At 36.1% G+C, this 19079-nt stretch overlaps 1 protein-coding gene across 1 annotated transcript in view; it reads right to left on the bottom strand.

Moving 5' to 3' along the window:
• The window catches only part of csmd3a (CUB and Sushi multiple domains 3a), a 437506-nt gene that overhangs the window by 194740 nt on the left and 223687 nt on the right, over positions 1-19079 (bottom strand). Inside the window, exons 29-32 of the mRNA XM_051721095.1 lie at positions 18500-18638; positions 13344-13531; positions 12172-12366; positions 1486-1602 (exon numbers count right to left, since the gene is read on the bottom strand). Coding sequence (XP_051577055.1) covers positions 1486-1602; positions 12172-12366; positions 13344-13531; positions 18500-18638 — 639 coding nt within the window. The remainder of the gene's footprint in view (positions 1-1485; positions 1603-12171; positions 12367-13343; positions 13532-18499; positions 18639-19079) is intronic.

Here is a 19079-nt window from a genome sequence, read left to right as displayed (position 1 = left end):
CAAAAGACTTTGCCAGAAATAAATAAATAAATCTCACTCCTTTGGGTCTTCTTTTAACTTAAAACATAATAAACTGAACAGTTATTGGAGCAAATTTGTTTTGATACAAACTTCTTTGGCGGAAAAAAAAAAATCACTCCTTTAGGTCCTGTATTAATTCTAAACATTATAAACAGGACAGTTAGTTATTAGAACAATTTTGTTTCAGTAAAAGCCAGTGGCCCAACTTCCCCAGATTGTTAAGTTCATTTTGCCCCATAGTGACGATTTTGGAAAAAAAGCACCTAGCTAGGTACTTCAGGGCTAATATTGTGCTAATCAAACCATGAGTATTTATACACTGGATATACATCATTATGCATAATATGTCATTTTATACCTGAATATGTTTGTTTGGCACAACAATCAGTAAGAAATCAGTTAAATATAAAATAATCCTACTAGCATTTAAATCGCTCCATGGTCTGGTACCCCACTATCTCTGTGAACTACTTCTCCCTTATGACCCGACTCGCTAGCTTCAGTCTTCTGGATCAGGACTCCTCTTTTTCCCAAGATCTCGACTCTCTTGCAGTGTAGCAGCACCCGAAATTTGGAACTCACTCTTCGTAGCATCACTTCAAATTACAACTTAAAACATATTTGTTTTCTCAGTATTATCTGTCTTGGTTGTTACTATGTATTATTATTTTCTATGACTGTACAATGTATAAGTGTTATTGTATCATGTCTATGTTATGTCATTTTAATTTGGTTTCCTATGACTGTTCAATGTCTAAGTATTATTGTATAATGTAATTAATGTGAAGCCTCCTTGAGCTCTGGAAATGTGCTATACAAATTCAACTTAGTATTATTATTAATTACATTGGACAGCAAAAAAAATGTTTATTTTTATTTTTTTCTAATAAAAACATACTTCTCTATGTGCTTCTCCTCTTCACAGCCAGACAGAAATGATGTATACTTCCTACTTACAAGGTCACATGACAAAAAATATGTACAGTTGCCTAGATACAGGGGGTGGGTCTACTTACCCACAGGCTCATCTTACTCTACTCTCCCCTGATGGGAATGTTTCTTTATTCACATATTTTTTTTTTTTTGCAATACTCCAATTTTGAATTGAATTCAAATTAAATTCTTGACTTGGATGGAAACATTGCTATTCTGCCTAACATCTCCTTTTGTGTTCCATGGAAAACAGAATGTCATACAGGTTTGAAACAACATGAGGGTGAGTAAATGACAGAATAAAAATTTTAAGGTGAACTATAGTCCTTTAAGCACAAAATTCCATTCACTCTTCTTGTAATGTCATTGCAGTCAAGTAGAAACAATTAAGTTATTAAAGAGATCTCTTGTGTGGGTTTTTTCGTTCCTACAGGTAGTCTCTATTAAAAAAAAAACAAAACTAAAAAAAAACAAACAAAAAAAACATCAGCATTCATTTGTATTCACTTGCATAAAGTGCTGATTTCTTACCGAACTCTCCGGGAACCAAAATCTCATATACGCAGGTTTGCCCTTTGGTGTAGTTGCGAGGGTAGTTTGGGGAAAGTACGGTGCCCTCTGACCCCGTTGACCGGCTTCCACATGGAGCTGCAGAACACAACCAAAGGTTAAATTCAGTTTGAATTCATGTCAATATCCAAAACAATCCAAAATGTAGATATTTAACAAAATTTTTTTTTTTTTTTTTTTTTTGTGCAAACATGGCAATTTTCCTTTTTCTTTACCAGAAGTTGGCGCTGTCCCAAATTTGCACAAGTACACTCAGGGCATGGTAGAGATGACATGCACCAAATTTTGTATCAATAGTCCAAAGCTTTGCAAAGATACAGTGATCCTGTACGCCAAATTAATTGATGCGTTACATGAGAACAGTTTGATCTATCAAAATGAATTTCACAACTTTGTTAACATTTCCTGAAGATAATAAGAGCCAAATTTGGTGAAGATCCGATGCACAGTCTAAAAAATTCAGAAAATTCCAAATGACACACTTCAGCTTTAACTAAAGGTTCATAACACTGCAGATAAAGACTGGGAGGAACTTTGTGCTTGAACTATGTTAAACAATGGCAACATGAGGTGTAAATCTATATAATGTGGCACTTTATGACAGCTCCAGTGAGAGAGCTAGAGTTATAGTGTGCATTGTTAACAGCGCTCATTCATTTATCCAGTCTAGAGCAGAATTATATAGCCCTGACAATAATACTATGCTCTAAAACACAACCTAAACAGTCTCTATGAGCTACAGCCTTTGTCTGATATCACTGATTACAGGGCTATTTTAAATATAACTCTACAATAAATGAAACAATTTAGCATAATGCAAGAGAGATGGGTGAATATTACTGCGGCAGTAGTGTGATAAAAAGCGTTTAAGATCTGATAGAGCTGGCAGAAGCTTTTGTTGTATCATATGAATCTGTAAAATATAGTTTTTTTCTTTAAAGTGACATTTACAGCATTTGACTTGCACACACGGGCAAACCGCAGCGCCACTTGCATTATTGCATTATGTGTTTGTATTAGCAAACAAAGTGCTGAGACAGAGTCAATACAATCTCTAAAAGCATTTAATGCAGCTTGCTTTAGTTCAAACAGCATCAGTATTTGAGACAAATGTTTCAAGTATTCATATCTGCACCAGACAAGAACAGTGTTTGCATTGTTCCAATGCAATTTACACATACCGTACACCTTGTCTCAACCCAGAAATCACACGTTTTTACATTTCAAAACAATGAATTTTGGTTGCAGTTAGGTAACGTCATAATGCAAAAAAAAAAAACGATCTAAAAATTAATAATAATAATATTAACAATAATAATATAGCTGAAAGCAGAAATTATGGGGCCAAGCACAAACAATACAAATGTGGAAAAAAATTAATTACCTAAACTCATCCCCAGAGATGCTATGTATATTGGTTTAAAAGCCATTAGTAGAATCATTTAAAATGTGAGTAAAAGTGCTTACAACTTTTGATCAATTATGCAAAGCTTTGTGTCAGTGCACCAAAGCATTGTGGAAATACAGCCTAAGATCCCTTTTGGCATCTTGCCATCAAACTCATTTATGACTTACACATGAATGATTTGGCATAAGATTTCCAGAATTTTGGCCAACATGATCTTAAAATGATCTGAACCAAGTTTGGTAAAGATCCAAAGAAAGTACGTTTTTCAGAAAGCTCAAAATGTCGACAACATTGACAACATGGTGTCGTGCAGTTTACAGATTTGGATTTCCAAAAAATTATCAGTACCAACCACGCTATGGAGGAGTTGGTAGGTTTTCGATGAAATTTAAAATGGGGAAAAGGAAATGTGGCAGAAAATGCTAAAATTATAGGTATAGTTTCAATCAGACTCAAGACCATAGGCCAAAATAAACAAACGCTATAAGCATTTAGAAATATTTCAATATATTTTTATGTCCCCACACTTCAGGGCATGGTACTGATGACACATACCAAGTTTCATCTCGACACACCACAGCGTTAGTAAAATACAGCATTTTACGTCAGATTTCAAAATGGCCGACACGCAATATGACTGACCCAGAAACATTGGCTCTCATCAGAGACTATTTAACAGAGACGGGCTACTTCTATTAATATGAATGGGAGAAATTGGAATGCCCAACGGTCAATGGATGTAGAAAGGAAGTCCCGCCTTACAGAAAAAAGAGCCAATCACCTTTTTTTTTTTCTTTTTTTTTTTTTTCATAATCTGAGATAAAGCACAATTTATGATACCAGTGTTGTCAGATTTAACTGCTGATTTGAAATACAGTATGTTCTTTGATCGTAATCTTGACCAACCTTTTTTGAGATTTTTTATCGTTCCCCATTCAGGTAGATAGGAGCTGCACTGCCATGACTGGAAATAGTTTCCCAGGAGCGTTCCAAAGATGGACACCAGTGGACTGACTGGTTAGAAAGACTTTGCTATTGTTCAATTCTGTATGACCCAAGGAATCTAAAGATACCAGGCTCAAAAACAGTAATTTTTCATATTTCTTTAACAGTAGGTGGCACTGTACAGAAACAGCACAAGTATCCTTCAGGCGTGGTAGAGATGACGTGCACAAAGTTTCATATCAATAGTCCAAACAAAGTGTTGCAAAGATACAACCTTCCAATTTGGTGCTTCTAGGTCAATTTCGTTGATGCTTCACAAGAGAACGGACTGTTCTATCAAAATGAATTACATTATTTAGTCAACATGATGAGTCAGCAGTTTTGATTTCCTTTGGGAGTGAAATAACAATTCACACTCAGCACACATGTATAAATTATATATATATATATAATGTGTGTGTGTGTGTGTGTGTGTGTGTGTGTGTGTGTGTGTGTGTGTGTGCTGTGCCGATCATCTCCCAAATGCAAAGGTAAGCCTTAGTGCATACTCTAGCATCTCTTCACACCCCACGGACTGGTTTAACAGGTGCGGGAGCAGTCAGGTTCTCCATCAAGCCCTTGTGGTGATGTGTGCAGATGTGACAGGGTGACACAGTGCATACAAGGGACTTCTACACAAATGCATCCATTATTAATAAACTCTGTGCAGGCGGAAGAGCAGAGGACTTGATAAAACCTGTGAAGTGACTGGCAGGAATGTATGAGTGTTATGGCCGATGTCTCATGCTCCATAACAACACAGAGACAAAACCAGCAGACAGGTAATTGGCCATTGGATGTTGGGAAGGATCTAGACTGAGACTAGCACAACAGAAAATACAGAAAACATATGTGGCCAGTGTTGGAGAAAAACTAGTCTCAGGTAGCCAGATTTTGGGATAGCTTAAAGTCTGGTCCTCACTGCAGCTTTTTTTGTCCACAAAAGACTAAGGCCATTTTTACACTGCAAAGGTGGCACAGAAGCTACATTTGAAGTGGCATATATACCATAAAAAGATGTTTTTACATAGACTGTTTACTGGTGCTAAGAGGTGGCTTAACACAGCAATTAAATAATTTAATCTTTTAAATATACAATTATGAATATAGAAATTCTGCTTTTAAATATGAAACTATAAATTGTGAAATACATGCTCTATCAGAACTGATTAGAACTGCCTTTGATACTAGGGGCTGATGTGTGTCAGAGCTAGCATATTTTAATCTGGCTTTTATGCAACATTGCGTCTTTACACAGAATTTTGAGCAGGCACAGAGCAGCCTCAACTCGACTGTGTAATTTGGAAGATGGATTCCACCACGTAATAAAAAAAAAAAAAAACGAAACAAACAAGGTAATTCTGACTTTTTTTATCTCACAATTGTGACTTTTCCCGCAATTGCGAGATAGTTACATGATATTAACATGCAACTGCATGATAAAAACTTGTTTAATGCTTGCTCATCGGCGATGTTTTAGTGCAGTGGGTGGAATATTCAGACGGTCCCTTACATACGCCAAGCAAGGAAAGCGCATCCGAGTGTTTGCAGGCTTAATTCTGTAGCTACAACAAACATTTTAAGTCAAATGTTATATGCCCGTATAATATGGTTAAATACTCTTTAACTTAATTGTGCTAATGATATACAGTATTTGTAAAAGAATGCGGGTAGGAGAAACTGAATATCCAAAAAATATTCGCACAGACACAATGACGAGAAATGCCACTTAAAGTCGCAAATACAAATATAAAGTCGCAATTATATGATATAAACTCACAATTACGAGTTATAAAGTCGAAATTGTGAGAAATAAAGACACAATTGCGAATATTAATCTCGCAATTGCGACTTCATTTTTTACAATTGTGACTTTATATAAAAAAGTCACAACTGTGAGATAAAAAGTCAGAATTCCCTCTTTTCTTTTTTTATTACTGACATGAAAAGCGACCAATCATATTTATTTTTGTTTTTACGTGCAGTTTAACCCTCTGGGGTCGACGGACGCGCCAGCGCGTCCTGCTGGATTTTTTCAGAATAACAGCGGAAACAACTTAAAATACTCCGTCATTTTTGGGCATACAGATAAGTGTAAGACACCATTAGAGACTATAAAGGGTCTACTTTTATTTGTGTACACTCACAATAACAACAAAACCTTGTGATTTTGTAAAATAAAGAAAATAAATAGGGTGCGCTTTCAGCCGTCTCTGACTCCGTGAGCATCTTTCTGAAACACGTCAAAAAAATGAAGTGAAACTCCGCGAATACTTATCACACAAACATGAAACATATGTCTAAAGAAAGCTTAAAATGTCTACTTTTAAATAAAACAATTCAAATTTAAAACAAATATTCTCCTGCAATGTAATCTGTATGAAACAAAGTGATGTACAGTTTCTCCTGGCTCAGCTAATCACCTAATGTGATCCCACCCACCAGCAGAGCGTGCTATTCATACGGTAATGTCCTGAGGCGATCAATGCAAATGGTAAACACCCCCAACAATGCCTTAAAAAACACCAAGTTCATCATCAGATTCATTCACTTTTCTGCGCGTTTGGAGGATGGCAGGCTACACAGGTGAGGAAGAGTTCACATTTTCCTCAGAAGAAGAGCGGGAATCCGAAGAGGAACGTTTGCATTTTGAAGAGCGACTTGATTTTCGGATGAGTAAGTAATTTAGTTTTACTTACATATTAGTTTTCATGCTATTTTATATAAACATACATATTTTACTAGTTGGACTATTTTCAGACTTGCCAGCCAGGATTCAGAGTATTGAAATTTGAAATATGTCCTAATAGGCAAGTTTTAGTTACATTTAAATGTTGTTTCAGCAAAAGCAGGTATTTAAATTATATGCTGTATGATATAAATATGATATGTAATATGATATAAAAATGTTTAGATTATATTTTAACTAGTGTTTATGCTGCCTCATTATCATCAACGAAGCTTGTGCTTGCAAATATCTGTTCGGGTGTAAATGTGTAAAATGTGCTGTAAATATGCCCATATTAGAAAATCAGCATATTAGAATGATTTCTGAAGGATCATGTGACACTGAAGACTGCAGTAATGATGCTGAAAATTCAGTTTTGGTCACAGGAATAAATTGCATTTTACAATATATTCAAATAGAAAAGTTATTTTAAATTGTAAAAATATTTCTCAATATCACTGTTTTTGCTGTATTTTGGATCAAATAAATGCAGCCTTGGTGAGCAGAAGAGACTTCTTTTAAAAACATTTAAAAATCTTACTGATCTAAAACTTTTAAACGGTAGTGTAGGTCTAAAGTAAAGTCTTTATGTAAAGAAAATGTATAGTCAGATTACTTCTTTAAACTTAAACTTGATTTTGTGAATAAGCTACAAACAATACATTCAATCATTAAGTCTCCTCACATTCATTCTCTCTCAGGGGAGGGGTCTTTGTCTCCTCAGGTGTGAATCACATCAATATTCATGATCATCCACGCCTCCTCGCATATGGCCTTTCTAACACTAAAAGTGTCTTACAAAAGTTAAATGACTATATTGTTTTGTATGAATGAGTGATCAGGATGGTTTTCACATAAGTTTTGTAGCAAAAACTCTAGGCTACAAGATCCAGTTCTCAAAAGTCTTGTGAACAAATGTTTAGTATGTTATATGGCCTTATTTCAGTGACTTAACGCATAAATGTTATTTTCTCAAAAATACAAACATGTACATACATGTTGTTCACATATTATTGTAGCCCAGTTTGTGCTGAATACAGTGTTATCAGACTTTAGCCATTAATATGTTTTTAAGCAACTGAAAAAAGCACAAATATCAAGGCATGTCAAAACTTCTCCAGGGTCCAAAACACCCTCAGACCCCAGAGGGTTAAAAGAAAAATCTTTAATAATTTATTCACCCTCATGATTTTCACTGAAAAATGACTTACATTATTATCGTACACCTTAAAAAGACAATGATGATCCTTTTGGATTCTTTTTTTCAAGCTTTAAAGTAAATCACTATCAACTACCGTTGTACTGAAAGACGGACCGCGATATTCATTAAAATATTTCCTTTTGTTTTCTGCATAAAAAAATAAGACATAAGGGTTCGGAACAACATGAGGATGAGTAAATAATGAAAGAATTTTCATTTTTGGGTGAACTATGCCTTTAAGGGCAGGTTTATCTGGAATAGCTGATGTCACAATAATAGACCGTTGCGGAACAAACTCATCCAATCATGCAAGTGGGCGGTTCTTGACCAGAAAAAGCTGCAAAGTGAACCAGACTTTATGCCAGTAGTCAAAGTCTGGCTATGTGAGACTGGGGCTAGACCAACAATTAGCGACAGACTTATATATTGGCCAGGCCACTTAATATCTGGCCATTTTGCGATTTATCTGCACAATATATTTTAAAGTAAATGTGAAGAGTTCGCAACTCTTTGTTCCACTGTAATCTGACGTAATTCCAAGTGAAACGGTTTACGAACTCTCCATTTTCCAATGGTTGTACAAAAAGATAGTTTTGCCCACACCTCATGCTATTGGTTGAGCCAATGTTGCTATGTAGGGCTGGATGTCGTGCTCAAACAAACTGCAATGTTTTGACAGAGACACTGTTTTTTACAAGTTTCAGGGAAATAAGCTGACAAATTACTTATAATCATCTCTGCACATTAAACTAGGATAAGAAAAAGTATTTCCTTAAAAATTCAATATGCATCTGTCTGATTAGTCAGCAAAATATCATGAACTACGTAACTAAATAAAGCAAAACTTTAGTCCTCAGTCACCCTCTCTCAGATAGGCTGGGAAACAAAATATGATGAATATAAGTTCTTTCCATAATATTTTCACTGTCTCCTAGGAGATGTGGGGAGTAATGCTTTGTACCAGCAGCACAGTGAAGATCATTTGCAAAACAGGCGAGAACAATGAGCCATTACTGAATTATTGTAAGTTGTTACCCAGTGCACTGTAACAAAAGAGTCACTTCAAAGGCACTGGCAGCTCATTCCACCTGATGTATTTCAGACACAAGCTCAGACAACGAGGGTTAGCAAGGCCACTCGTACAAAACAAAGAAATCAATAGAGCAGCCTGCAGTCCAAATCTGTGCGAAGCCAACTCAAGGCTATATTGGGCTGCCTCATGCACAACCATACATAAACCTTTTCACTTTTTTTCTTTTTTTTTTCTTTCTTTTTTGTATAAACCATCCACTTGAAAATACAAGGACCTCTTTGTACACTACGTTTCTATTTGCAGAGAGAACAATATACTTACAAATTCTGAACTATGACAGGCATCTCAGCTTGACATTACAGGACATCAAAAGAATCATATACTATATGCAGTCAGATGTTGGTTGTTTTAAATGTCAATAAGACATCCCTTTCTGTCTAATTGGATGCTTTTTTAACAGAATACATAAAAATATATGTTTTTTCACAGCTATTTTTTTTTACATTTTCAAAAAACTTTAATCAATGACAATAACCTTATGATTTGCATTTAAACCGCTAAAAATGTTTTATAATGTGACGTTTTTTGGTTTTATCAGCATTTTGTTGTACATGTAAACACTCTTATCTTTGACAGATTTTTTTTTCTTCACATTTTGACGTCGAGACTGTTAAGAAAACATTATAAAAGCATTATACAAAATAAAATGCAAAAAGGGATCATTTGATTTTAAATCCATAAATGTATTTTTTTTTTTTTTTTTTTTTTAATAATGCATTGTATTTTGGTAGTAATCAGCATTTTTTTTTTTTTTTTTTTTGAATGAGACTGTATTTTGAGTTGTGCAGTTATATTTTTTTCCTCTCTTAATTGTTGCCATAACTTGCACCTCTGAATTTAAAGTGTGCGTTTACTTACGTACCTTCTAAAAGTTATCAGCGTTTTGCCATAAAATGTAAACATACATTTTTATTTATTAATTTTTTCACGTTTTGACATGAAGACATTTTTTTTCTTGCTTTACTGGCCTGATTTGCAGGTAAACCCCTAAAAAGGTTTTATTATTTATTTTATTATTTTTATTTTATTTTATTTATTAGCATTTTGTTGTACTTGTAAATGAAAAAAAAAAAAAAAAATTCTATTTATTTATTGAATGTTGAATAAAACGCCAAAACCATCCCCCTTATTAAACCACCATCCCCCCTTAACAACCCCTTTAGATCAATTGTCAGAGCATTTTAGTGCATTTTAACTATTCGTGCTAATAAAATATTTTTATTCTCTAGGTATCATAAATAATAACAGTCTTTAAGTAAAGACGATCAGCCAAACAAATGAATATTTCAAAGAGCTGAAAAGTAATAAGCGTAGATTTAAACATGTCTGGGGTTGCCAGATATCAAGTGTACTCTAACTGAGATTTACACTTAAGGCCCGGTATAGGCTACTTCATTCTGCCACGTTCCGGATCGGATCACACCTGGCCGACCGCGCTGCCTTTCTGATTATGCTTTTCTGACTGTGAATGAATAGGAATGTGTTTGATGCATGCACACTTCAACTGCTTTGTGACACTCTTTTAGTACAGTCAACGGCCAGCACGATACGCACAGATGAGGACCGCATCCGCTGGTCAAGAAAATCTATGCGGCGCACGGTCAAGCCATGCGGTCGCGCTGATGACGCAATTTGCATCACACATATTGTGCGCCGAGCGATCCGCAACGTGGACACCCGAAGTATACTTTGGCCTTTACACAATTTAGAAATATTCTGCCCAGTGTAATGCTTATTTGGCGCAATCTGGCAACCATGATTGCGTGAGCTCTCTCTCCACAGACGCTGGTGTTGTTCTCAAAACACTGGCAAAAATTTATGTTTAGCCATGGGTTGACGTGTGTCCCTTCCTCCACCCCAGTGTTCACATGAAACCTACTGAAGGTAATGCAGGTTTTCGTCAGTTTTACGCTTCAAAAATGTCCAAAAGAACAGTTCAAGGAAATCTGTTGATTTTTTTTTTTTTTTTTTACGAATAGAACAAGGTTAGATATTGCAATGACTAGTGTTATAGGATATTTCCTGTTTCTTCAAAACATTACAATATAATGCACCATGGTTACAGCATGTATATGTATTTAACTCAAAACATCTGTATTTAACCCTAACACATCTTTTTGTGTAAAACTACTTTATTAATCCTGTATAGAGACAGCCCAAGCCTCCGTTACTAGCTCAGTTATTGGAGTAGAAAAGATGAGTGTGTGACTGTGAACTAGCAAGAGCAATAGAAAGAACCTTTTTAATGATCTTCAGTTGATAAAAAAATAAATAAATAAAACAAATACAATAACAGAAGGTAACAGGTGCATATAATGGCCAACATCACACAATTACTGCATAAAGAATGCTGTCTTGCCCACTTTCAATCATCACTGAGTGGTTGCAACAGCTTCTTTTACTGATCTCATGTGGATTCCATTCATAGAATGAAGCAGAAAGCAGATTTTTATAGATTATGTGTGGAGCAAATGACAGCTGTCTTTACTATACTACATTATAGTCTTTACTATAATGCATACAATAAACATATAAAAATACAGGAGATTGCTTGGTAAAGACAAACCATACACTGCTGTAAAAATGAATGTATTTATTTACTACATATTCCATCAGTCAAAACAATAATTGTATGCTTTATATGGAGCTTATAAGGTTAATAACATAACACGGCATGGTATGCGGAAGTCCTTGTCATGTGGCCTGTGAGGTGTGCATGCTGTAATAACTTCTAATGTCAGTATTTGGCATGACAAATCATAACAGTTTTACATAATTTATGTTGGCATAAATTAAGAAATTATTCTCGATGTAACATTTCTATAGTCAAACTGTGACAAAATATAGAAGCTGGACTATTACACCTGTGTATATGAATTATATAGTAATAACAATACCGATCAATACCGCTGGCGTTCTTTGCGTGATAACCACCTCAAACATGTTTTTTATATTGTGCGTTTAAAAAAAAAAAATATTTTTAGTAATTATATGTGTTTTGTTCTTTATGTAATCATAAAAATGTAATACACCTTTTAAGTAGAAGTTTTTGCAATTTTGTTGTACACATTCAAATTTTTCATTCGCAAGCAAAACTAGGATAACGTGCGTGAACAGAAGCTGGTATTTTCACTTTGGGTCCAAAAATAGAGTGACATGAAGGTATTTGGGCTGCGAAGGGATATTCACCCTATACTCCAGCACAATACAGATGAGAAAGAGAGATAGAGCACCTTGGCAGCTGGGCAGCGCTCTGTTCCACTCGGGTCTGTTGGTGCCGCCCATGACACAGGTGAGACTAGAGTAACCCTGGAGCTGGTAGCCCGGATCACAGTGGAAGGTCACAGTAGATCCCAGCTTATAGTCTGCGCCCAGCCGCGTGCCATTCATCACACTGCCCGGGTCAAAGCACGCCTCACGCAGTTTAGCTATAGGACAGAAACACAAGACATATGGCATATGACAAAGCAGTGGAAGATGAAAAGATTTCGAGGGATAAAACGAGTCACTCGCAACCTTTAAAACTTTTCAGTTTACAGTAATGTCTTGAAATAGAGACAATCTTAAAGGGATCGCTCAGCCAAAAATATAAATTCAGCCATTGTTTGCACAACCTTATTTTGTTCAAGACTATGTGACTTTCTTCACCTGAGGAACACAAAAGGAGTTGTTTTCAAGAATATCCAGCCACTCTTTTCAGACATTAAAAGTGAAACTGTCAAGCCTCAAAATTACACCCTAAAAAGTCACATTACAGATGTCCATATGACTCGTGCACTATATTTCAAGTCTTTTGAAGCTAAACCAACGTTGTGCGAGTTATAGACCAAAATTTAAGTAATGTTTCTTCAACATATTTTCCTCTGGCATAGTTCTGAAAACGTATTTGCACTTTCACGTATTCAAACACGGCGAATTGCGATTTGGCAAAACTGATGTCTTATGAGATTTGAGAGCTACAATGGAGAGGAAACTTTTAAGTAAATCTTTAATTTCCATCGTATGGCTTTACAAGACTTTAAATAAAATGAGTCATATGAACTAGTTTTATAATACTTTATTGGTACTTTCTGATGCTCAACAGTACCACTCCTCATTCACTTTTACTGTATGGAACAAAGCAGTGTGAACTTTGTGCCATCTCATTTTATGTTCAATGGAATAAAGAAAGTCATAGCAGTTTGGAATGAAATGAGGATGATAAAATGATCACAAAATATTCATTTTTATCTGAACTATTCCTTTAAGTTAAAGGGCCAGTACCCCAGGAGTAATTTGGAGTTAAGTGCTTTGCTCAAGGGCACAGAGCTGGTATTCAAGGATCAATTTCAGAACTGACCTTTTGTAGGGTCAATCCAGCAAGCACTAGACTGAACCAGCCCACCTGAAACAAAAGAGCACTTACCTTTGTATTCCAGATGGAAGCCTGTATAGCTCACGGAGCCGTCGCTGCGGAAGGCAACATGCATGATGTTGGAGCTGCTTTCCACCTTCTCTGGCAACTTGCTGTCTTGAAAAGTACCAATCAAGTGACTGTTGCTATGAGGTCCGTCATAAATGTACAGGAAGTCATAGTTGGGCTCAATGCTAAAACTGTGATGAGAAAAAGACACAAAGTTTCAAAACATAAAGAGAAAAAAAGAAGAGAGATACAAACATCATCGGAAATAGAAGAAAATGAACGGATTATACAGTGCACAGGGATGTCAATTTACTTTTCTACACTATTTACTCTTCTTAAAGGTATGGATCACCAAAAAATGAAAATTGTTATTTTCCATGGAACACAAAAAGAGAATTATAATATATATATATATATATATATATATATATATATATATATATATATATATATATATTTACTCAGTTCTTTTCTACACAAGTGACCATGTCTCTCAATCTCCAAAAAATATACAAAATCACCATAAAAGTAGTTGATACGAAGCTATATCCCAAGTCTTCTGAAGGCATACAATACATTTCTTTGCAAATCTAATTTGCATATAGTCAAATATGGTGCGCTAAGTCTCTTCCAATGCCAGATGCTATTGGTTCTCGGTTTAAATATGCAGATGTGTTTAAGCAAATTTGAGGGCAATGGCAAAAGGGAAAATTATCAGTGAATAATGACATAGATTTCCATCTAAAAGTCTGTTCTTTACACAAAGTCATATGTGCTATTTTTTTGATGGTTTTTTTGTCATTTTTCACCATGTTTAGAATCCATTTGCACTGTTTTTCCATTGTTTTTATACAGTATGTAAACATGCCCTAGACGGATGTCTTTGACCGCTGCACCGCGTCTCACTGTTCTTTCAGCACAATGTTTTTTAGACGTCGTATCAAGCAAAAAATAAACAAATGTCTAGCCATCTTGAGACACCTGCATTCCGTTCCATTCACTGCTCCATTACATTCACATTCACTCACAAGACTCCAGGGGTTAAATCCATATCTTAAGAAGAGATATGATAGATGTGGGTGAGAAACAGATCAATATTTAAGTCCATCTTTACTATCGATCTCCACTTTCACTTCCACATTCTTAATTATTTTGTTTTTGGCGATTTGCATTTTTTGTGCATATCGCCACCTACTGGGCAAGGAGGAGAATTTATGGAAAAAACTGACTTAAATATTGATCTGTTTCTAACTCACACTTAACATATCGCTTCTGAAGACATACACTATATTGCCAAAAGTATTCGCTCATCCATCCAAATAATTGAATTCAGGTGTTCCAATCACTTCCATGGCCACAGGTGTATAAAATGAAGCACCTAGGCATGCAGACTGCTTCTACAAACATTTGTGAAAGAATGGGCCGCTCTCAGGAGCTCAGTGAATTCTAGCGTGGTACTGTGATAGGATGCCACCTGAGCAACAAGTCCAGTTGTGAAATTTCCTCGCTACTAAATATTCCACAGTCAACTGTCAGTGGATTATAACAAAGTGGAAGCGATTGGGAATGACAGCAACTCAGCAACGAAGTGGTAGGCCATGTAAAATGACAGAGCGGGGTCAGCGGATGCTGAGGCGCATAGTGCGCAGAGGTCGCCAACTTTCTGCAGAGTCAATCGCTACAGACCTCCAAAGTTCATGTGGCCTTCAGATTAGCTCAAGAACAGTGCGTAGAGAGCTTCATGGAATGGGTTTCCATGGCCGAGCAGCTGCATCCAAGCCATACATCACCAAGTGCAATGCAAAGCATCGGATGCAGTGGTGTAAAGCACGCCGCCACTGGACTCTAGAGTAGTGGAGACGCGTTCTCTGGAGTGACGAATCAGGCTTCTCCATCTGGCAATCTGATGGACGAGTCTGGGTTTGGCGGTTGCCAGGAGAACGGTACTTGTCTGACTGCATTGTGCCAACTGTGAAGTTTGGTGGAGGGGGGATTATGGTGTGGGGTTGTTTTTCAGGAGCTGGGCTTGGCCCCTTAAGTGTAAGGAACTCTGAATGCTTCAGCATACCAAGAGATTTTGGACAATTCCATGCTCCCAACTTTGTGGGAACAGTTTGGGGATGGCCCCTTCCTGTTCCAACATGACTGCGCACCAGTGCACAAAGCAAGGTCCATAAAGACATGGCTGAGCGAGTTTGGTGTGGAAGAACTTGACTGGCCTGCACAGAGTCCTGACCTCAACCCGATAGAGCACCTTTGGGATGAATTAGAGCGAAGACTGCGAGCCAGGCCTTCTCGTCCAACATCAGTGTCTGACCTCACAAATGCGCTTCTGGAAGAATGGTCAAAAATGCCCATAAACACACTCCTAAACCTTGTGGAAAGCCTTCCCAGAAGAGTTGAAGCTGTTATAGCAGCAAAGGGTGGGCCGACGTCATATTAAACTCTATGGATTCAGAATGGGATGTCACTTAAGTTCATATGCGTCTAAAGGCAGATGAGCGAATACTTTTGGCAATATAGTGTATATTTTACCTCTGGAGTCTTATGGATTACTTTTATGCTACCTTTATATGCATTTTGGAGCTTAACATTTTTTGTACCCATTCACTTGCACTGTATGGACCTTCAGAGCTGAAATGTTCTTCTAAAAATCTTTGTTTGTGTTCAGCAGCAGAAAAAAAGTCATAAACATCTGGAATGGTATGAGTGTTAGTAAACGATGAGAGAATTTTCATTTTTGGGTGAACTATCCCTTTAAGCGTCCCGGTATCCATTCATCCATTTATTTGTGTTCCACATGAGAAGGAAAATAGTTTGTCATGAAAGACATAAATGTGAGCAAATGTTGACAGAATCTTCATTTTGGGGTGAACTATCCCTTTAAGTCTTGGTATATTAAATGTAAAATACACATAAAGAGTGATGGCCATGAAACAGGAAAAAGAAAACAAGTGGCAGCCCATAGAAAACATGAAAATGTATCAAGTGCATGTTGACAACATCAAAGCTCCATCCAGTTTTCACTATGTGCATGACAGAGACCGTTAAAACATCCTGTGATCTTCTTAAAAGACGTTTTGGGTCATCGGAAGCGGAAAAATGGTTTTAAGAGGCTTTTATTTTCTGTATGTTTTCAGGTGGGGGAAAAGTATTATGCAGCAGAACTTCAGATGCCTGAAGAGGCCAACATCACTCGCAGATGTGGGTGGAGAAATACACGTAAATGGCTCAGCAATGCCTCTGGAAAATGTGGCCAGAAAATGCTGCACTTCACATTAAGTACTGCGATGAGAATAGAAGGCTGTTTTAATGTCATTATGAAGATTTGCCCTGTGTCCTGAAACTGCAACGGTAATGCACCAACAATATGCGATTAATCTGAGACAGTTTTATAAATACTGTATAATGTTACTTGAAATTATAACCCGCAGGCCTCTTAGAGATGATCTATCTAGTGATATCACTTTCCCAATTATTATAGTAAAAAAAAAAAAAAAAACACATTCCCAGGTACAAAGTCATATGCTAATCTCAAATTATTATTATTTTTTTTTTTACAAATATCTCAGCCTGACATCCACATAACAATTTACAATTTAAGATGGAATGAGTTATGGGTTAGTGACACAACACTTAATTTTCTGGATCTACTAATTTATTCAAAAGTACAAGTGCAGTTCATGTAGACAGTGACTTGAAAGTTGTGGGTTCCACTCTCAGAGGACACCCATACTGATAAAATGTATGTATCTTGAATCACTGTAAGTTGAAAAAAAAAACAAAAACAAATGTCAATGTAAAACGAACAAATGTAAATGAATACACCTCTTATTTGATAAGATATATATATATATATATGTATATATACTGTATATAATAATAATATAGTATTGAGTATTGACTCTGACTACCAACCAGGACGTGCTGAGTGACTCCAGCCTGGTCTCCTAAGCAACCAAATTTGCCCAGTTGCTAGGGTGGGTAGAGTCACATGGGGTAACCTCCTTGTGGTCATTATAATGTGTGGTTTTCGCTCTCGGTGGGGCACGTGGTAAGTTGTGCATGGATGCCATGGAGAATAGTGTGGGCCTTCACACGCGCTATGTCTCCGCGGTAACGCGCAATGCGCGAATTGACGATCTCAGACACGGAGGCAACTGAGATTCGTCCTCCGCCACCCGAATTGAGGCGAGTCACTACGCCACCACGAGGACTTAGAGCGCATTGGGAATTGGGCATTCCAAATTGGGGAGAAAAGGGGAGAAAATAATATTTTTATTTTTATTTTATTTTTTTAAAGGTCTGCCAAATCAAAGTCAATGTTTTATCACCAACATGCATGTGACAAGATGTGTCAAGAAAGTCATAAAACAGGAAATTAAATTACAGAGAAGACCCTGTAGACCCTCATGTTTCAAGGCCAATACATTATTTTATTTTTTATTTATCATATTTTGATGTTTTTATTACATGACAGGATGCAAGCTTAGTTTAAGTTGTCAAATGTTAAATGGAATGAGAAAACTTCATGATATTTGGGATTTAAAAATGTATGGTATTTGCCAAAAAAAAAAATAATTTACCTTGAAAATTATGTTTATAAAACGTATATTGAAAATAATGATTAAAATGTGTGCATTTGTTTGCAGTTAAGGTGTAAGGAAAATATTATATTTCAACATCAATTTCTATAAAGATTTTGAAAGGCCTATGAAACATGCAACATGACTGCAAATAATATTAAGAATGTGGCACAGAAACTAAATGTTTCCTTTTAATCATCTCCAACATTCACATTTCACATTGGCCTTTGTAAAATAAAGTTGAGTCAGTCTATTAAAAAAAGTACACTGGCAGTACCATGGTATCAGATGATAATATTTTGATATATACCATGGTATTGCATGACTAACATATTTGTGTTCCACTTTATTTACATTTTACTAGTACTTCAAATAATACCATAGTATTACCATAATAGTAGTGTCCAACACAGTGTCAGTGGCTCTAACTTAGTACCACGTCAAACAAACATGGCAATAGCATGGTAGTTCTTTATAAGTGTGTTTTTAGACATGTTAAACATGTATCTTCTTACAGTATTTCCAGAAAAAACACCTTTCATCTTTAACAAAAGACCACAGTGAAGATCTTACCTGATAAATGCCAAAGAGATGACGTAATCAGGGTGAACTGTGATGAACCAATCACAGTCTTTGCTGTGCGGGTAAGGGTGGGGAAAGTTTGGAGAGAGAATGAATCCAGATGAGCCTGTAATGTTTCCACCACAAGGAGCTGGAAAAGAGCAATCATTTTTTCTGTTGTGAGTAGTGGTCAACCAATATGTGCTTTTCAGTTATATCTTATAGCAGGTTGCATAACAGGCAAAATAACAGCATGACTGGAAATAATTCCCCCCCCAAAAAATATTCTGCTCACAACTATATTTACTTTGATTTTCTTTGTTTTCTTTAAACCTTATTTGTCATATTTCATCTCAGGCATGCTCTTCGCTGAGACTTTTGTCTACTTGGTTAACAAATACACTAACTTTTGAAAAAAAAAACTTGATTAAGGGCAAAATTGTTTGGTGTGGTGGAAATTATGCCACAACAGTGGGACATTTGTAATTAAAAAAATAAATAAATAAATGTATAGAAATCATATTCACACAATAGATATTGAAATGGTTTATGTTTATTTCACTCTTTGTTTAGATTATTATAGTTTTAAGGA

Source organism: Myxocyprinus asiaticus, chromosome 16, assembly GCF_019703515.2.
Source record: "Myxocyprinus asiaticus isolate MX2 ecotype Aquarium Trade chromosome 16, UBuf_Myxa_2, whole genome shotgun sequence".
NCBI classification, from domain to species: domain Eukaryota; kingdom Metazoa; phylum Chordata; class Actinopteri; order Cypriniformes; family Catostomidae; genus Myxocyprinus; species Myxocyprinus asiaticus.
The sequence above is the reverse complement of the archived record's forward strand: the minus strand, read 5'-3'. Positions and strand labels throughout refer to the sequence as shown.